Genomic DNA, 22,089 nt, shown 5'->3' with positions numbered 1-22,089 from the left:
AACAAAATCACCTACCCTTCCTTTAACCAATGCTAACTGATGCTTCCAAGACAATCACACAACATTCTTCAAAAAGAATAGCAATTTCAACAAACCCTCAACTATTTCAGCCAGATAGACAATATTTCCTTGGTGACATATGACTCAAAGTGCAACAACAATGTTCAGTTTATCACCAAGGTTTGAAAGAAATAACCAATTCAAGATACAGTGACAGTGCATCACTGTTCCAGTAGGGCGAGAGGCGGATCTGTCAACTGGGCCAAAACTTGTCACACTAGCACTGGGACACTGGGTTCAGTAACAAAAAAAATACACTTGAGGATACAGCAGCACAATTCACCTTCCACAAGCATTTGCCCTGTCAGGTAAACAAGTATCACGGAGAGCGCTAGCTGAACTATGACACTGCAGGCACATATACAAGATCCCTGAGTGTTTGTGCAGACAACAAATCCACCACAGGCCAGGTCAAAGCATCAGAAAATACTAAGTTGACAAAAATATAAGAAATTGTTATCTGAAGGGCCACATTTAACTTATGTTATGCTCTAGGCATGAAAAAATGAGATTGAGGCAAAACTAAAACACCTAATTATATTTCAGTAACAATGTATAGTCATGTCTTCTTTAAAAAATAAAATATTTTTTTTTATTTTAATATGATTATGACGAAGAAAAGAAAATCAATACTTTGCTGTAATAATAGAATTACATCTTTGACAACACAGAAACCATTTTGGGTAACGCTTCATTTAATCACTCAAATCACAGAGAACTGTATATGATAGGCTCTAAATATATGGCCACAGGGCAAAAATAATGCATTTTACTAGATTAAAAGGCTGGCACAGCTTACCCAGACACATCTTACCCTATTTTGCCCAATCTGTAACTGGTCCTGGACATGCATGATAATAAGCAGAATTATTAATAATTCCCTTCTGGTGAATTTCTGTAGATCGATACAGAACAGTTTGGGAAAGAATCACAATGCATCAGTGAATCAATCCTCCCCACCAACCCTGCTTTATTATTCACACTGCATCAGAACTGAGATGTCTGCATAAACCAATACAGTGAATGAATCCCTACAAATCCCAAGAAGCATGTTCACATACAGCTCAGCATCAATTTCGACAAAATCGCTGCAAAAGTGTGAACATATTTTTCGGGCACGCTGACCTGGCATTACCTTTAATAGTGGTGGCATTCGTTTTCCTGCCAAAAACACTGGCCTTTGACTCCCATGACTCATTTATAAGGCAGCCTTCGCACACTTCAGGAGAATGATAGCGTCAGGAAGCTCCTCGAAAAATTGTGCCGCTTCCCGAAAGCATCATAAAAGTTATTGATGCGGTCTGTATTGTGACACCATATCTGGCAAATCACCCGCAAGTCAAACGCTGAATATCATAAGACGACGATCATGAGATGAGTTGCTTCGTCTTCTGAGGTTTCCTCAGCCGTGTCGGCGCAAAAGACATTGTCTTTTATTGCTAAAAGCCACTTCAATCTGTTCACGTCTCTGGGGCTCGGCAACACTTAGCGTGAGAAAAAGAAAAAGTGAGGCGAACCTCGTCTCAAAGACGGTAGGTCAAGATGAACATTGATCAAAGAGTGTAAGAAAAAAGGATCCGGGTTTAAAGAAAGTACCTGAACAGACTTAAGCAGATTTTCTCATCTGCAAACGCTTGAAGAAAAACTCTGTAATTGACAACGAAACAAAAAGAATCGCAATGTTCACATAAACATCTCTTGAGACTCCAAAGTCCATTTGTTTGATGAACACAAGCTAATTCTGCTCTAATGCAACTTGATAATGAACGTCAGTGCAAAGGCCTTTCTTTGTTTACGCAGTTTCTTCAAGCACTTTGTACGTAACTTAGAAATACAACAGATGTGTGAACAATAGTGTAATCTAGAGTGAATTCCTTCATGTCGGCTTGATTCGAAAGGGCATGAAAGTAAATTACCATAATTATAAACATGAGCAGTTCGGTGGCTCTTGCTGCTTTTCTGACATGAAACAGAAAGCAGTGTTATAAAGACATAAGATGCTTGAAAGGCAGTGTTCAAAAGACATCCATTATGTGATTTTTAGGTTTATCCTCTCACCCTTTGTATTTTCCTGATGTAGCGTGAACGGGGCAGTTAGATAATGCATTTTCCTGTAGTGCAAGGAGCCTTTTCTTCATTGTGCATTGAAATAATGGATGCATGCTGTGGTACATCAGACAAGAAAAAGAGAGCGCGTAAAACAACCACAACACACTTTGACAACAATCAGACTACGGACGGTTTTACTGCATTATGGGCATTCTGGATCAACTTGTGAATAAATCATCTACAATTTGAGCACTCTCAATTTGTTGGACGATATGAAAACACTCGCCAATTTTGTGCTGAGATTGAGCATGGATAAAATCTAGCTTTATCTTTAAGGGTGACCATGAGTTTGCCTGAATCATCTTTTGTTGGTCCTAGAACAACACTTCTTGCAAACAAACTAAACAATCCTGAAGCCCAAAATATACTTCAGTTTTTACGCGTACGCGAGGGTCCACGTGACACAGATTTTGTTAGCAGAATAGCACATAGCTTCCATTATCTTTTTATTATTTTGCAAGCAGAATAAATAGAAAAACCTGCAAAAAACCCAATTGGTGAGACCAGAAGAGCTTGTGCACCAGACATTCCTGTGATGTCAATAGCCCTATTCGCACGGGATTAGTATTACCTAGGGACCTCCAGTAATTTGTAATAATCGCAGAGGTCGTCTGTGATTTTTATCCCGTGCGAATCTGCCATGTCTGTAAAAATGTCTGTAAAAATTCCCCCGAAAATTATCTACCGTATTTCGGCCAACACAGGGGTCCTCTGATAATACCAGTCCCGTGCGAATCCCCATGTCTGTGATTTGGGCTGTTTTTCTGTGAGCCTATCGTTTCCTAAAGAACGTAATAACCATTATGGGCCGTTTAACAGTCCATTTTACGTCTGTATTAAAACTATATTAACAATAAAATCTCTCAATATGCTCTACTCCAATCCGATTATAGTTTTTCTCCAATAAAAACTATGAAGTGCTGCAAAAGAGAAAACAAACTACAGTAAAGACGTGATCCGGAAGCTCAACTCGGACCGTTGTCATGGAAACGTCAAATTAAGCATTTTGGCGCAACATGGAAGCTCTTTTGGAAAGTTTGGACGCTTTTTGTGGTAGTGTAACTTAGTCTGTATCGTGGAGCATTTCTTTGTCTCACACGGCCTCTAAAGACGTCCATCCTGTAAGTATCTCAAGAAATCAAAGTGTGAAAGAGTAAAAATGATATAAAATGAAATAAACCAAATAAAATGAATAGAAGAACAAGCCTATCGCGACGTTTCGGTATTTATAATACCTTCTTCAGGCAGGCTTGTTGTAAATATGGACAAAGAATAAAAGAAAAAGAAGATATATTCTATATTTATACAATAATATGATATTCTATAATATATATAATATATTTCTCTAATAAATTGGTTTTAAATAAGTTCTTTTTTTTTATTGCAATACTGCAGCGCGATCTTCGTTTCAGCACGTTCAGCTAGTGAAGTGTGAATAGGTGGGCGCGCGCTGTAAAGTCCGTAAACTCAAGGGAATAACGAACATTTATTTACCCGTGTGAATGAGCCACCAAAAATACAGATGTCAGGGGGTAATTTCTTAATTACAGAGGTCCAGGGGTAATACTAATCCCGTGCGAATAGGGCTAATGTCACATTATAAATATCAACCACAATACTTCACTGACGCCGTCATGAACCATTCAACCTGCATGGTGAACAGTTTGTCTCGAAGTTGATCCCCAAAGCAATTACATAGAATTAAAAGTTCTTTCAGCCAATTATATTCTGCGCTTGGACAGAAATCCTATAAAATATTTAATAGAAATATAATAATAATTGTCTCATGCTCACCAAGGCTGCATTTATTTGATAAAAAATTCTGTAAAAATTGATTAAATTCACAATTTTATTTTATTATTAACTTTTCAATTTGAATATTTTTTGAATTATATATATATATATATATATATATATATATATATATAAAATATTATATAATATATTATTTTTAATTATTTTATATTATATATTATATAATATTATTTTATTTTTTATTAATATTAATATTAATATATCTTACTGACCCTAAACTGCTAGTCATTCAGACGTTTTTGATTGATCTGGCATTTTAATTGGCTACCAGCTGGGATCCTAGGAGGACTTAACTCATTAATGACAGGATAAAATAAAGCATGATGGACAACCAAGTCCGTCAAAGTGACAGGTAATGATTATCTGTATCACAACCTCTGCACCCACACTGTCCCAATGTCCCCCAAATGGATTAAAACTTGCCAGAGTTGAAAACATCGTGAGAATAAACACACACCCATCACTAAAGCCATTGTGTTGCTTGAAAAACCTGACTAAACCCATTCAAAATGAAGTGATGAAGCCATTTAGAATGAGTCACTGGTTGGACAAAAAAACCTGGTTGCAGCTCAAAGCCCTTTGGACTTCAAGGCCCGTAAGCAAGAGCCAAATCAGCCCTGTGGTTAATCTGAGCTTGTGTGTCCCACATGGGCATTACAGCTCAATGTGTTCGTGCATGTGCCAATCGCTGAATCCCATTTCAGACAAGGCAAAATATTTCATAATATTGGCTCATAATTCACATAGAATTTAAATCAATAATGTGCCCATGAAAAATTCCTTAGTATAATTATAAATTATATAGAAATTATTTAATTGTAATAAAATGCATTGTAAAATAAAAAAAACACGTGCAATTTTACAATCATTATCAGGCACATAATGTAGTACACACTGTAAAAAAAAATCTTTTTTTAAAAATAATAATAATAATTTGTGGGGAAAAAATGCTTCCAAATTTAGTGTTCATTATCAGCTGCAAAAACATATTGATGATGCCACAAAGCTACTCTCTCTGAATAATAAATCAAATAAATAAATAAAAATGCACCAACAATGTTTCAGTGGACTAAACATAGACGTTGCACCTCTTGCACCTAAACTGTCCAAGAAGCACAAGCACTAGAATACATAATGTGCAATGTCTGACTATGAAGACATAAATGCATGATGGGAAAGACACAGTAATGTTTCGTTTCAAAGATATGTGCATGATCCTCGGCATGGCTGTTTGTGACCAACAGTAATCTGACAGCTATTAGAGTACTTTCACAAAACAGTTATATATACACACGCACAGACAATCGTTGCACATGCACACACAAAGTGACTGCTTTCGAATCATCTCAACTACCTAGTGAGTGTTTGTCATCACGCACAACAATAGCAATTACCCTTGAATGATTTGCAGTGCAATGCGATGCCTTGTTGCCAGGCAACACTCATGTTAATGAAGAAAGCTCATTCTCTAAGTAAAAAAGTATAGGGCACGTTACTCGGTCGACAGAAGGGGGGCTTGAAATCAGCTTCAAGCAGCTGAAAACAGATGTACGTAAGAGTTGTGCTTTTGAATGCTTAAGTCCAGGATCCAGCCCTTGAGGGTTTCAAGAACACTAAATGTCAATAGGTACTTGGGTTTTCCTAAGTACATTTAATTTTCATTAAGAACAGATTTCTCCCTAAACTAGATAAGTGCGCACTGGGCCTAGTCCAAGAGATTTTACACTGGTACTCAGCATTGATGTATATATTGTCAGGAGACCATATTGTAGATACCTGATCGTAACACTTATTTTCATTAGAGTCAATCAAAAGCCACTTTAGAAAGAATTAGAGTAATGTTTGCACTCAAGAGTTTATGGCACTCAAAGTCCAGTTAATGACCCCTCATTTATTCATTTGGTCATTTAGGATGCTTATGATGGAAATTAAAGGTGAATGATACAAAATGAGAAGGTGAGTATGCTGAACACACAAAATAATCTGTCTGCTAAGTACCTTTATATTAAAAGGCCATTATGCAAAATGAACTTGCACAACCTATTGACACGTAATCGGTTTCCCAACAAAGAAAATTCTATTATTTACTTACCCAAACCTATATGACTTTACAGCATGGAAAACTAAAGGAGAAATGAGAAATATTTACTCTTTTCATGCTATTACTTTGAATGGGAAGTAAAAATGACCATGAATGGGGACTGAAGCACTCAAGCTTCAAAAAGCATGTAAAAGCATATTAAAAACAGCAAAAAAGCAGTCCATATGACCCACGATATACAAAGTCCTCGAAAGCCATATGATAGTATTGTGAACATATTGCATGACTTCAAAGGACTTGGCATATTGTGCATAAATCATATGGCCTTGGTGTATTTGTCTGCTCATTTTGAAGCTTTCAAGTCATCATTCACTTTTATTATGAAAAGAATGATCGGAATATTCTTCAGATATCCCCTTTTTGTTTTCCAAGTAAGAAAGTCAAATTAGGACGGGTTAGCAATGACATGAGGTTGAGTTTTTAATTTTTATTTGAATGGGAATTATTCCTTTAATCCTATTGTCACAAATATGAAAAACATACAATGTATGCTTTGAACACCATCTCATTTCCTACCCCATCCATGTCTGACATCAGCAAAGTTCTTATTATGATTGTGCATGCTGATATTTAAAGCATCATAAAGCCTCCTCCTAGGGAGTGGACTTACAGTAACCCCAATGTTCAACATCACCTTAACTTAGACCATTAATGTTAGCTTAAGTAATTTGTTCCACATGTCCAAACCAGGATCTGACAATAAATTAGAGTCAGTCACAGGATTTTACTCAACATTTGGCACATAACTTGACAGTATGCATATAAATCAAATTAAACCGATATGCGAAGTTCATCAGTCTTTTAATAGCTATAGCTTTTAATTTGATCAAACTAATCCATATTGTCTCTATAATCAAACACTCTTTTTATACATCTAGTTTTCTTTAGATTAGAGCTGCTTGCTTTTAGCACGGAATAATATTAGAGCATGAAGATATTGTACATATTCCAATCTTAAAGTTATAATTCTCTGACTCGGCTGTCAGAAATTCATCTTGCTTTAGTTGTACATGTGTGAAAATAGTCACTGAGTGAGAGAGCATTTGTACTACTCTTGTAATGTCTTAGAGTAGCGATTTGAGTCATTCTTGATTTTTACTACCCAGAAGCCATTGATTCATGAATGTAATTGCATATTTCAACCTATAGATTTTACTGCTGGAAATGGATTGGAAAAAAAACTAAAACTACACTGCACAAGCAAAAAACGGAGAAGTCTCTTGTTAGCAAAGTAGTAGTCTGAAAGAAAAAGAATATAGTTTGCGTAATTCAATACACACAGTCTCAGTCAATGGCCCGTTGTACCTCATGTCAGGTGATATTTGGCTATAAACTAAAAGTGCTTGTAATTCAGTTTGCCACAACTTTTGTGGCAGAACTTTTAGACTGCAGTAGAAGAATATACCACCATGGTAACTTACAGTGGTGAAGTTTGTAGGGACGCAATCCTCCCCTCTGAAGGTGCACTGCAAGAGCATTTCGTTGAGATCGTGGCCTGTGCGGTTGTAGAAATCCGTCATGTTGAACTGCTTGGGCTTGTAGTTGGCAAAATTAGCCTTGTCCTTCAACAAAGCGAGGACTTCCGGCTCGGCCAAGTGAGGGTTAGCGATCTGATAGTTCTCGTTGAGCAGTGCCAGCAGCTCCCCAACGTGGTACAGATCATTCTTTGTGATCTTCGAGAAACGAAACTCGTTGAGGTTGCAGAAGGTGATGGCAGGAAAGGTGAGGTTGGGCGCCGCCACCTCATCAAGTTTGGTGACGTGAGGGAACTCAAAGTAGTAGTACACTCGGTCCATGCACACAAACATCAGCAGACCTAGAGAGCCCAAGAAGGACAGTGACCATAGGAAGCGACGGAACGTCATGTGCCCGTAGGCGAATATGTGGCTCATGCCATGTAACGTCGAGGAGTTGGCGAAAACTTGGAGGCTGGACGGCCTCGTGCTTTCAATGCTGTCTTCGGAGTCTCCCTTCATGGCTGTCATTTGGTATCCACTGAAAACTAGGTTTACAGCTGAAACAATCGGTAGAAAGTGTGCAAATGAGGCAATTTAAAAAGCAGCAAGTCTTTGAAGAGGTTCTTTAGGTAGCTTTCCAATTAGTGGTAGTCCTCACTCCATCTGGAACCTCTTCCACGGTCTCTGAAAAAGCAGCTGTCATTCCATGCAGAACCAAACACAATGACAGCCCCAAAAAGACCAAGTCGCATGAAAAGACAGGAGTGACGCCGTCCGGTTTCTGAGGGACAAAGCACAAAGAAGTGAAGGGAAACCAAAAGGCACAGAGGAATTGTGGAAATGTAAACACAGCAGAAAGACCTCGCTTGGCGAGAACAGTTGATTGGAGCGTGCCTCCTCCGATCGGCACAGAATGGCTTTACATCGCTATGACAATGCCATGGAATGGATTCGTGAATGGGAAGATTACAAGAGCCGAGCGTCTGTTGCTCGTCGCCGGCTACGTCCCCCTGTGCCACTCCCCTGCTGAAAATCAAGGGTCATAGACCTCCTATCCCACCTCTGCGTTTGACAGCCTCAGCTGGGTTCCCAGTCTCTCCTGGATTCACGGCGAGCTGCGGGGAGCGCTGCCTCTTGGTGTTTTAAAAGGCCAATGTGGTGGTCTCGCCTTAGACAGCGAACGTTTCTTCCTCCAGATCTGGAAATGAGGATTTATGCACCTCTGCCGGCTGCCTGCCACCCCTCCTCTCTCTCCGTTGCTCTTTAGTAGTCAGGATCCATCCCACTGCTGAGCGTCTGCTCCGCCACAGCCTGTGTGTGTGTGCGCGCGAGAAGCATGGGGGAGGGTGCTAGCGGGGCTGGGGGTACTTCGACTCCAGGTTTTGTATGAAAGAAAAGCTCTCAATGTGCAATGCTGTATTTCAGCTACAGGTAGTTGCAGAGAAGCAACCATCTGTGCCATGTGATCGTATCTGAGGAGGTTGGTTTTGCATGGGAGCACATCCTCATTTTCCCTACTAAACCTGCATCTTAATTTAGTTGAGATGAACTCGCATGGTTTTTTATCTTTTCAAAACACCATTTGAGTGACCATCGTCGGTCGAACAGACTCGATTTATGGACTAAAGTGTTCAATCAATCAATCGATACCAAAATGCATTGTATTTTGAGGGTTAATAGTTCAGGGATCCCTTCACAGCCCACTTGCAAATCCAGCCTTAAATGACACAAGATAATGGCCACTATGATGCTCAAGGGAGAAAAATTACCATAACAATGGGTGAACGGTCAGGGTTAGGGATCTTTCTCAGCCTAATTGAATCAATATCCAATCAATGTCGCAAGGCGAGGTAACATGGGAGTAAAAAGATAATACTTGTTTATATTTAGTTGTTGCAGGGTCTCATTTTTAATAGATGCAATTCGATTGACGTCAAATTTTGTTTACACTCGCATCCTGACCAATGGAAAATAAAAAAACAGCTTTCAGAACTGTTCACATAGACCAGATGGAGTCTGTGTATATGCGTTTATATTCTGACTTTTGCAAATATTGTAATGCCTGGATCCTGTTTACAGGCTCTCCATTATAGCAAATATGCTGAGTGTGAGGATTAGCATATTACAATATTATTCTGCATATTTCTGCATGTAAATTACTGAGCGGCATACTCGGAATCCATTGTTATGCTTAGACTGAGCAAGCTTGCCATGTGTAGGTAGCATATCCAAAACAAGTCCTTGAATAAAAGGCAGACAGATAATGCAATAACAAAAATCGGTTTATATTTCACATACCTCTGCATGATTGATTACCAGACATTCCCGGATGAGACAGATGCGGTTTAGCTATTTGTTAACAGGGCAACCGATGAGTAACAAAGAAAAGCAGTACCACTGAGACACACTATGAAGAAATTCAAGAATGAAGAGCAAAATATGGAAAAGCACAGTTAGTGAAATAAACTAAGATTCAATCTTAAAGCTGGACTTTAAAAGGAGGAGCAGCACTTAATCACAGAGAGGGCACTCTAAACACCATCATGGAGCTTTTAATGTGCCAATAGCCAAATGTGCTAATCACTTTATTTCTACTGTTGCACTCTGGGAGTTTGTGAGAGCTGTTTAGAGTGTGTTCCTACTTCCTACCATCACCTGAGGGTTGAATGAATAAAAGATCGTACCTGGTCACCAGTGATCGACAGCTGAAATCATATCTCACACATACAGACGCAAGATGAGTCACCAACAAAACAACCATAAAACTAATTTGCTCGACAAAACCATCCAAGTATAACAAACTATTAGCTGTTTTTAGCCACCATTGGCAGGAATTCACTAACAGGCTTTTTGTCTAATTGTTTATTGGTCTCCAACATCGACCTGGAGATTTTTTGCTACAATAATGCATTTTTGAGGGCTTTCTTACTTGCACTGGTAAAGATCTAGTTGAACTCACTTGACATCTTAACCCTTTTAGGCAACGATTTGCTTAACTGTTTGGCAAAATAGTTAAGCAAATCTTTTTTTGTCCATTTGTCAAAACATTTATGTCTGATCCAATGGATTTCACGTTATACATACATAGATAACACCTGGAACAAGATTAAAACTCTGAAATAAAAGTCACATCAGCAAACAATTAAATCAATTAACTTGGGAAGATGCAGAAGACATTCTGCTGCCATTTTTGGACTTTTTTCTGCCCATTTTTGGACATTTTTCTGCCCTTTCAATTCATGAGTGTGAATGTGAATTGAATTGGCCACACCACAGGAAGTTAAATTGGAATTAGAGGAAGTGAAAATTAAGCATTCTTCCACCCTGGTTTATAAATGTATTAAATATAAATATGTGTAAATAAATTAAGCCCAAATCTCCACAGGTGACATTTCAAACAGATCTGTATGAAAAATTGCCAAAAAAGAATTTGTCAAGCTATTATCATTAAAAGTTTGTCTTGACAAACATTCTCTTTCTAGTTAAAAATTACACTTATTGCAGTTATATTAATTTCTTTTTAAATTCTACTTTTCCATTCAAATCTCCTGTTGGCTACCTTAATTAAAATTGAGCAATTTAACTGGAATTTGAAAAGCATTTTCAAGTCAATTCCAAATGGTGCACAACCCTGCTGTGCAATATGCAATAAGGAACTGTACAATGATTGATTTGTTTGACATATGATCAATGTGTTCAAAGCTTGATTCAATACAACCCAATGAACACTTTGCATTGACAATGTGCTTTTCCTGACAGATGGCGAGATATTTTGGCACAAACCATAAGATTAATCCCTCAGGGAGTTGACCTCTGGTCATAAGAGGCCATGAGGAACAGGCTTACTGTCATTCATACACTTATAAACACTGGTTTATAAATACTGGACTATTGGCACTCTCTAGCCAACCCATTAAGACATCTGTAAAACAACAACAACAAATAAAAGTTTATGTCAGGCAGAATATGAACTTTAAGATAAATGAGAATCAATGGTGTTTGGCTTCACACCGACAGCATGTATGAATGGGAAATTAGATTTGAGAAGATAAGTTAAAAACAATGTGTTCAGAAGACCACATTTATGATCCTTTTTATGAGCTTTTCAGGGTTGAACAATATTAAAATTCAGTCTGCTACCAATAAATCATAATTATAACCGTTAAATAACACATGACATTTCTATACTATGTTGTCTACATAAAATAAAATTACAAAAAGTATATAAAAAGCAAATAATACCATTTTAAATACATAATACTTACAAACACAATTAATTGTCTGAAATGTGAGTTTAGGCATCACAACAATTTTTAAATTGTGAAAAAATTATTCATTTTAAGCCTAAATTTAAGGACGGATTTAGAGATTAATTTTAAGTAAGTGTTAGATGATAGCAAAGCCATGCATTTATAAAAATAGTAAAATGAACATGCACAATTAAAAGTCAGATAAATATTGTCAGATAAATCAATTTAAATATCTGATAACCGATATAATACCAATATATTACGTAACAAGTTTCATTATATGGAAAAGAGCAGCATGAACATCAACATGTTTAACATCAACATTTGTGTTCAATGGAGGAATGTGGGTTTGGAAAAATATGAAAAGCAGAAATGATGACAGTTTTATACTGCATGAAATATATCATGCATGCAGGAGCCAAAAGACTAATGACTGCTCAGTTGTCTCTGAATATTACAAGCAATGAAGGGCAAGACATGAGAAAAAAAGTGATACAAGAGTGGACATCCACACATATAAAAGCACACTCACCAGACACATGTCATTTACCAGACAATTGTTTAATGGGCAGTTGGAACACACTCAAAATCCCATTCAGCCGAGAATATCGCTGAAGTCAGCTCAAAAGCAGGAGTGAGACATTCACTCTCGAGAATGATGATTTAAAGGTGCCTTATGTAAAAATAAATAAATTCATACTCCACATTCCATACCAGATGGGGGCAGTATACCTCCAGAAAGTGAGTTGGTCTACTCTAGAGTATGAATATCTTCAAGCTACTCCCCTTCACCTTTACCAGTGAATATGTTCATATTCGTTTTGTTCATATTACATTTTTATTGTTAGTTTGAATTACATTAATTTGACAGACAGCATTCGCTGATGTTGACCAAGCTAGCGCCAACATAACCAGAGCTTCCAACTCTCACGCATTCACCGTGAGACACACGCAAACACTTTTCACACGCTCTCACCCCACACATCAATTTTCTCACGCACAGAAAAATCACGAAGCAAAGAGGACACGGATACCGACAAACTAGACAGAGCAGGTTAGTTATGATATAAAAAAATCTCAGCTCTCAGATTCTGTCAATTAAATACCGTTTTGGCGCTTGTAAATGTTACACGACAGATCCCTAGCGCATGTGAACCGATCATCTCTACTAGCTAATAGTAAAAAAAACACGAACACTGAAAGATACAGTAACGTTAGGCTACAACTTACCAAAATGTATTCCTCATACATAATATCGACCAATCAGTGTTTTTTATCAGCGTGAAGAGGTCAATAACACAGCTGGAGAACAATTATGTCAGATTTACCTCAGGAAAGCCATTTAATAAACATAATATAGGTCACGTAGTTGGCAAGAAAAAAAGAGCAATAGAGATTGTGCTATGTGTACTATATTACAATACTGTATTTATGAACGTTATATACGTTTATCGAACAGCCTTCGATACATTTCTATGTTATAACTTCCCGAAAATCTACACAAACATATAAAACAAACTTCTAACGAAATACTAACAGCATCTTACTTACCAAACCAAAAGAAATGTTGCAAGTTCGGAGTCAAACCTCATTTCTCTCATGTCCATTAGTTGTCTCCAGCGATGGAAAGCAGTGCCAATGTTTACTCTGGTTCTGTTCCTTTTTTATCAGATTTTATTTGAATGTTGTAGTGGGCTGTAAGCTACTTTCCACACGATTGACATCAGGTTCAAGTACGCCCACAAGCCGTGCGAGTTATTCGTGTATTGCATGTTTGGCTGGTGGTTATGTTGCCGGCATACCGCCTCCCATGGCCGAAACTGGTATTACGACACCTGTCGGGCCGTGGCTATTAATGCTAATGCTAATTGAGGTTGATATCTCTGCAGCACTATAACTTGACATTTTTTTAATGACATCATCGCCCTTATTTCTTCTCATTCTTTTGATGCATGTAGCTCATTTTTTGGATATTTTTACCTCAATTTTTACATAAGGCACCTTTAAGACGGATGCTGCAGCTAATATGAAAGTGCAAGCATCTTAAAACTGAGATAAAGGGTCGCTTCTCATACGTGCTGAGATATGCTGTAAACACTAAAGGATCATGAAGCTTTGCAGTTTTGCAGGAGCCTCTTGAGACTGCTTACTGAGAAGCGACGGCGAGCATAATGACACTGGCCACACTGCTTGACCCAGGAAATAAATCATCCCACACCTGTGGCCAATCTAACGCAATCTAAATCTGTGTTGCAACTAACAGTAGAACACAGCAGTTTAAACACCTCAGTTATACTGAACACATTTTTGTGTAGGATTTACTTGAATTGAATACAATTGAAACAATTTATTAAAACAATCTATTTAATTGAAACAATTTTCCCGCAAAAAAATGCTAGACAATTTCACAAATAATTACAGAGAAATGGCAAGTAACACTGAATTAAAATGGGAAGTTTTGAAGTAGAATGACTGAAGAAGTATTATCTTGCAAAACATATGCCAATAATACTTTTTTGTTTTATTCACAACTTCATTCAAGATGTTGGGTCAGTGTTTTTATTAGAACTTACCGTAATGCCATACCAGTTACCACAGCTATTTATGGCAAAAAAACAGATTAAAGGTATAATGGAGGATTTTTTACTTCCGGGTGGATCACCTATACTATTGGTCCTCCTAATTGTCAATCATTCTGGTGAATCAATCAAACTTATTCAAAAAGTGGAGAGGGCGGGTCTTATCTAAAATTCAGAAAGATCCTCCACTATACCTTTAAAATGTAGCAAAATACAAAAAGAAAAATAAACAAAATGAAATTCACAAAAGTTGCGATAGTCTTTTTAAAAATTGCGATAATTTTTTCTTCCCAATTGTGACATATTGAGTGAAACAGCTTCTCGAAGAAGAAGAAAAAAAAGAATAAAAAGTAGGGCGGGACTTAATTTTGTCTATTTGGAATTGATTGGATGGTTGTGGTCTGCTATTGGTGGATCTCAGGTGAGTGACAGGTTTTACACATCATCAGAGAAGAGAAGAGATCTTGTTGCAAGAGGGAGGGGAAGTTATTTTGATTAATTCTGACCACAACTGTATATATATATATATATATATATATATATATATATATATATATACAGTGAGGAAAATAAGTATTTGAACACCCTGCTATTTTGCAAGTTCTCCCACTTGGAAATCATGAAGGGGTCTGAAATTGTCATCGTAGGTGCATGTCCACTGTGAGAGACATAATCTAAAAAAAAAAATCCAGAAATCACAATGTATGATTTTTTAACTATTTATTTGTATGATACAGCTGCAAATAAGTATTTGAACACCTGTCTATCAGCTAGAATTCTGACCCTCAAAGACCTGTTAGTCTGCCTTTAAAATGTCCACCTCCACTCCATTTATTATCCTAAATTAGATGCACCTGTTTGAGGTCGTTAGCTGCATAAAGACACCTGTCCACCCCATACAATCAGTAAGAATCCAACTACTAACATGGCCAAGACCAAAGAGCTGTCCAAAGACACTAGAGACAAAATTGTACACCTCCACAAGGCTGGAAAGGGCTACGGGGAAATTGCCAAGCAGCTTGGTGAAAAAAGGTCCACTGTTGGAGCAATCATTAGAAAATGGAAGAAGCTAAACATGACTGTCAATCTCGCTCGGACTGGGGCTCCATGCAAGATCTCACCTCGTGGGGTCTCAATGATCCTAAGAAAGGTAAGAAATCAGCCCAGAACTACACGGGAGGAGCTGGTCAATGACCTGAAAAGAGCTGGGACCACCGTTTCCAAGGTTACTGTTGGTAATACACTAAGACGTCATGGTTTGAAATCATGCATGGCACGGAAGGTTCCCCTGCTTAAACCAGCACATGTCAAGGCCCGTCTTAAGTTTGCCAATGACCATTTGGATGATCCAGAGGAGTCATGGGAGAAAGTCATGTGGTCAGATGAGACCAAAATAGACCTTTTTGGTCATAATTCCACTAAACGTGTTTGGAGGAAGAAGAATGATGAGTACCATCCCAAGAACACCATCCCTACTGTGAAGCATGGGGGTGGTAGCATCATGCTTTGGGGGTGTTTTTCTGCAGATGGGACAGGGCGACTGCACTGTATTAAGGAGAGGATGACCGGGGCCATGTATTGCGAGATTTTGGGGAACCTCCTCCTTCCCTCAGTTAGAGCATTGAAGATGGGTCGAGGCTGGGTCTTCCAACACGACAATGACCCGAAGCACACAGCCAGGATAACCAAGGAGTGGCTCTGTAAGAAGCATATCAAGGTTCTGGCGTGGCCTAGCCAGTCTCCAGACCTAAACCCAATAGAGAATCTTTGGAGGGAGCTCAAACGCCGTGTTTCTCAGCGACAGCCCAGAAACCTGACTGATCTAGAGAAGATCTGTGTGGAGGAGTGGGCCAAAATCCCTCCTGCAGTGTGTGCAAACCTGGTGAAAAACTACAGGAAACATTTGACCTCTGTAATTGCAAACAAAGGCTACTGTACCAAATATTAACATTGATTTTCTCAGGTGTTCAAATACTTATTTGCAGCTGTATCATACAAATAAATAGTTAAAAAATCATACATTGTGATTTCTGGATTTTTTTTTTTAGATTATGTCTCTCACAGTGGACATGCACCTACGATGACAATTTCAGACCCCTCCATGATTTCTAAGTGGGAGAACTTGCAAAATAGCAGGGTGTTCAAATACTTATTTTCCTCACTGTATATATATATATATATATATTCAAACTATTATTAAATACTTTAATAGTATATAAATAATACTAAAATAAGACTGCTCCAAGGAAATGCATTCTTCAAAGAAATTGAAAAAATGACAAGAGAAGGTCTGGACAAAACATACAGATTAACTAACAGAATGCTTTAACACAAATACTGATTACGAGGCCTTCTCTCAAGTAATCACATACTGTATGTTTGGTAATGTTTTTTTCTTGCAAAGTTTGAGGCTCAGGTAAAAAAAAATGTCTGCTGTAAATAGATAAAGGCGAGGATAAAAGAAAGGATAAACCACCTTTCTTGGAAGTGGAGAGAAGTCTTAAACCTGAGGGTGCACATCAGTCTTGCCGTACAATGAACTTGTCAGATCGGAGGGACTGTGAAATTGAAAATATCAAAAGGTCTCGTCCAGTAACAAAAAAAGTGCTCGCCCTGCAGCACACAAATCTCTGGTCACAAGCTGGAAAACAGAGCAAACCTTTATGTTCGAACCTTAAAAGACAGACAGACAGACCAGGCAGGCATACTACATACCAGGTAAGTGCTATTACAATTCAAATAAATTTGTGCAAATAAATGCACCGAGATGTACTAAACTGAGACATGCACACCTACAAAGAAATGTAAACATACTAGATATGCAATTTAAAAAGATTAATATTCTAAATACAGTTCTTTACTCAGCCAGGCAGATGTATGTGATTTTCTTACTGCTTATTTGCTTATGATGCCCTGACTTAATTCAAGCAATTCACACTGCAATTTTATCAAACTGTTGGCTGACTGCACAGGATGACCTTTTACAGCGAACGGCAGTCCAAACATATGAGTCACTTTGTAATCATACACACAACACTCATGCTTATCACTCAGGGATGAAGGTATAAAAAAACAAGATAATAAATGGCTGGTTACATTCTATCAGTCAGTGTCAGCAGAACCGGATCTTTCTTTACATGGTCTCTCCTGAGAGACAACACCTTTGGGGAACCTCCCAGATGCACCATCTCTGGGTAAAGTGGGTCATAATCACAGTCAACGGGACTAAAAGTCTTTTACACAGTTCTGTGATTTGTATTGATGGTTTATTGAGTGTGTGCCACATCTTCTGCTGATGCAGTGCTACATAGGCAACAAAACTGATCAATGATCATGAAGGGAACACTAAACAAGATATTTAAAGTGCCCCTATTGTAATGTTATTTTTAAAGTCGCCATGAAATCAAGTTTTTTTGATTTACATGCTTCCAAGGTTAAAAAAAAATAACCTATTTTTCATAATATACATTGCAGCATCACCGGTTTTCTCACAGTGTCTGAAAAGGTTCAATAAAGGATTCAGTCTCTCTAAATGCCACATTTCCCAGAGCCTACTCTGCTCTGATTGGTCAGATGGCCCAGTCTGTTGTGAATGGTCGACCACTCACAGCGTTTGTGGGGAAACTAAACGCCCATTAACATTTCTAAATTTCAGCCCCGGATCTTCCTCAGCACTTGATACACAGTGATACGAACAGTAAAGATGGCGTCGGTTTTACAGTTTCAATTTAAGCCTGAGTCCTCATCCTTTTGAACTGCAGCAAAGTGGATTTGCTTTAGTAGAGCAGAAAACAGCTTCTTCTCAACATGTCAAAAACACAAACCAAACTCTTCTAGTCTCAGCTACTGTAAAAGATGCACTTTTACGGACTTCAAAACAGAAACAGCCATTCACTGCCATTATAAAGCTTGGAGGAGAAAGGACATTTTTTAATGTAACTCCGATTGTATTCGTCTGAAAGAAGAACGTCACATAGCCTACACCTAGGATGACTTGAGGGTGAGCAAATCATGGGCTAATATAAATTTTTGGGTGAACTATCCCTTAAATAAATAAACAAATAGTAAATATAGTGCAGAAAATTATTGATGATATTTATGCATCTCAATTTTTGTTAGATTATCTGAATAACATGAGAATTATGACCACGCAGACTCTGGAAAAATCCATATCAGTCAACCTTCAAGGTTACAGACTCTAACCCCTGGTTTCACAGACAAGGCTTAAGTTTAGTCCCAGGTTAAAATGCATGTTTGAACTGTCTATAGCACTGATGGGTTAAGATATGTCAAGGCTTAAGCCTTGTCTGTGAAACCGGGGGATAATATTTTAACAATGGCACTTCATTGACAGCACTCACATATAGTACACACTACAACAAAATTCAATTATTTACTAGTTAGGTCAGTATAGTAGGCTCTCCTGAAGTTCAAAATGGTAAAAGTAGCACAGATATTAGCCTCTCATAATTTGCTGTGCTGTAATGAGTATCTGCAGGTGCAGCTCTTTAACATAATTGGCATATTATGCCGGAAGCTAATTTAACTGTAGGCGTGACGAGCAATTTGCTTCCTTTCACCACCTGAACCTTGTCTCTTCTTTGGCCAGATGTTTTATGGATTTCAAAAGTGATATTTGGTGTAACTATGGCTGAATCTACAGAAAGCAGCAATAAATATAAATGGCAAATGAAGTCTTCCATTTTAAATAGAGCGAAAACTAAAAATCAAATCATACAACGGCATGAAATACAATGCGCCAAAACTCCCAGCTGAAAGCTACCTGCAATGCAATAAAACACTGGATATCAAACTGCATACTACTCTGAGACTGCTTTTTTTAAATAATATGCAAAACACTGTAAAATGTAACAACATACTTCATTTTGAAACATGACGTCGCTAGGTTGAATGTTTAATTCATCAATATCAGTGACCAGTTATCATCTTGGAAATTAAAACATACATTTTTAATGCAGTTGTGTAACAGTGTCTTAACTTTGTCATTTAATCATTTAATTAGTTAAAAATTATTTCTGGGTCATTCATCATGGAAGATAAAAAGTCAAGCTCATTCATTGTGCAATATTCCTCCTATGGCAGTATGATCTCTGTAGTTTTATGAACAAGGAAAAGAAAGAGTTAAATAAAAGTATTTGTAGTTCATCCAAAAATTGTAATTCTGTCATAATTTACTCATCCTCATGTTTTCCCAAACCTGTTTAAGTTTCATTCGTCTGCTGAACACAAAAGAAGATATTTTGAAGAATGTCGGTAACCAAACTGTTGATGGACCCCATTGACTTCCATAGTAATATGGAGAAGAAGAAAAAACTCATACAGGTTTGAAACAACATGAGGGTGAGTAATTGATAATTTTCATTTTTGGCTTAACTACCCCTTTAACTGATCTGTTTATCAACTAAAATGTGACACAGGAGGTAGCAAAATAAAACGACTTGGACGCTTACTGGATATCCTGAAGGCTGAGTGAGTGAGTGAGTGGTGATCTTACTTCCGTTCGCCACGCGAGATTGAGAGCAGACGCTTTCCAATTAGTGTACACTTCCGTACACGTCATAAATGGCTGATGAAGGCCTGCTGAAGACCTGCCGAAGCGGCAAACACGTAGCTGAAAGCAACAAATATTGCCTAGTGTTATTAATAAAAAGAAAAATCCAGTATGTCTAATGAAGGAGCAAAAAAAAAAGGAAAAGTACCAGGAGACAAAAAAACAACTAAACGGAGAGCAAAGAGGAGGGAAACTTATGCAGTGTATATCTACAAAGTTTTGAAGCAGGTAGGTGAGTTTTCATAAATCATAAAGATTATCGAAGAATACCTTTCAAACGGATGATTCCTACTGTAAATGTTGATTACTGACCTGCGTTTGACGCCACGTGCAATCGCGATAGATTCGTGAATGGATCATTCTTATGAGTCGAATCTTTTCGATGTATCGGTTGAATCACTCCGAGAGGTTTTCGAGTCATGCGTCTTTTTGACTCCCTGAACAAAGAACCGTTTGTTTTAGATTTGTCCGAGTCGGGAACCAATGTTTACAACTTGATTGGCCTATCAATTTAGTCAATTAATACCCACAAGAAAACGAAATTGTTTTTATAAAAAAAAAAAAAAAAGAACCTTTTCATCCAATAAATGTAAGTATATTTTATAATGTAACTTTTATCCAGGTTCTAAATGGCATTATCCATATAATCCATAGAATTATGGCTGGGACACACAACACCTCAATAAACTGTCTGTCTGTCTGCCTGTCTGTCTGTCTGTCTTCAGTAGTCAACATTAGAAGTGGATCAAAACCTCTCATCGACTCTCACATTTATGTTATTAATCGATTTGACAGTACTACTAAAATATAACCAAAAGACATAAACACCCCACCATGTGATTGTTTTTTTTGACCTGAATTGCTGCTTGGAACCTATAAGGGGCCCACAGTTATTAGGCCAATTGGCTATATTACCAGGCGGAAGAGTTGTTTACCCTCATTAATAGATGTTATAATGTATTATTTTAATCACAGAACTGTGTGTGTGTGTGTGTGTGTGTGTGTGTGTAGGTTCATCCAGACACTGGTATCTCCAGCAGGGCCATGAGCATCATGAACTCGTTTGTTAATGACGTGTTCGAGCGCATCGCTACAGAGGCGTCCCGGCTGGCGCACTATAACAAGCGCTCCACCATCACGAGCCGAGAGGTGCAGACCGCAGTCAGGCTCCTGCTGCCCGGAGAACTCGCCAAACACGCCGTGTCAGAGGGAACCAAGGCCGTCACCAAATACACCAGCTCCAAGTGATCACCTGAGAGCTGCCCAAGGCGTGGGAGTCTTTTCAACTAATAAAAAAAAATGTAAAGGCCATGTTTGCAATCATTATTCAATATTAATAAATGCATACAGAAAATTGGGTGGAACCGGTATTCGTTATTCTGGTTTAGAAAGCAATCTCTTTGCTCAGGTTTATTTGCGAGTGCAGAAGAACACAGCACTGAGGGATAGAATGGTATCAGATTATACGCATATGTACAATGTATACTATACTACAAAACATGGAAACAGCTGATTAAATATTGCTGTTATAGAATATTGCCATGCTGTTACCATAGTACTACTGAATTTTCTTTACATGATTATTAGTTTTATTAAAGGATATTCAATCTGTTCCTCATATAAAGCGATCGTGTCACTTCAGAAAATTTGGACTAAACCGCTCAATTCATATGGATTAGTTTTACGATCTCTTTATGAACTTTTTGAAGCGTCAAAGTGGTAGTTGCGTTGCTGTCAATGGAGGGACAGAAAGCTCTCAGATTTCATCAAAAAAAGATCTTTGTGTTCTGAAGATGAACGAAAGTCTTGCGAGTTTGGAACGACATAAGGGTGAGTAAATGATGACAAAACTTTCATTTTTGGGTGAACTATCCCTTTAAGATTCTTCATCTCAAAGATGTATTGAGGGTATAACTGGGCTAAAATGTGACTTAGTGGCCAAGGAAAGTCAAAGTTTCTCTTTCAAGCTGCAATTTTGTTCTGAACTTCTTAAAGGTTTATAGCTTAGCCATAGTGATCGCATACAGTTTGGAGTGTATAATATCTTGCAAATCAGGACATGAATATCTCAATTTACCCTCAGGGATCAATAAAGTGCATCTTTCTGTTATCTGCAGTGATCTTTCACACTGTTGTGTTGTATTTT

At 37.9% G+C, this 22,089-nt stretch overlaps 2 protein-coding genes across 4 annotated transcripts in view; one reads left to right on the top strand and one right to left on the bottom strand.

Annotated features, from left to right (window-relative positions):
* Positions 1-8,797, bottom strand: part of asic1c (acid-sensing (proton-gated) ion channel 1c) — an 84,365-nt gene extending 75,568 nt beyond the window's left edge. For all 3 annotated transcript variants that reach the window (XM_084398917.1, XM_084398918.1, XM_084398919.1), the window contains exon 1: positions 7,507-8,797. In XM_084398917.1, the coding sequence (XP_084255043.1) occupies positions 7,507-8,070 (564 nt within the window). In that variant the 5' untranslated portion in view covers positions 8,071-8,797. The remainder of the gene's footprint in view (positions 1-7,506) is intronic.
* Positions 8,798-19,820: 11,023 nt separating this feature from the next.
* h2bk1 (H2B.K variant histone 1) lies at positions 19,821-21,302 on the top strand. The gene is made up of 2 exons (XM_084398920.1): positions 19,821-20,171; positions 20,955-21,302. Exons 1-2 carry the CDS (start codon positions 20,055-20,057, stop codon positions 21,189-21,191), a joined length of 354 nt encoding a protein of 117 aa, XP_084255046.1. The 5' UTR covers positions 19,821-20,054; the 3' UTR covers positions 21,192-21,302.
* Positions 21,303-22,089: the final 787 nt, after the last annotated feature.

The sequence above is a fragment of the Rutilus rutilus genome (genome assembly GCF_951802725.1).
Source record: "Rutilus rutilus genome assembly, chromosome: 24".
Classification (NCBI taxonomy): Eukaryota; Metazoa; Chordata; class Actinopteri; order Cypriniformes; family Leuciscidae; genus Rutilus; species Rutilus rutilus.
The sequence above is the reverse complement of the archived record's forward strand: the minus strand, read 5'-3'. Positions and strand labels throughout refer to the sequence as shown.

Coding starts and splice junctions, on each gene's coding strand:
- h2bk1 (XM_084398920.1), top strand. CDS start 20,055: ATGTCTAATGAAGGAGCAAAAAAAAAAGGAAAAGTACCAGGAGACAAA. Junction 20,172..20,954: donor TCTACAAAGTTTTGAAGCAG/GTAGGTGAGTTT, acceptor GTGTGTGTGTAG/GTTCATCCAGACACTGGTAT.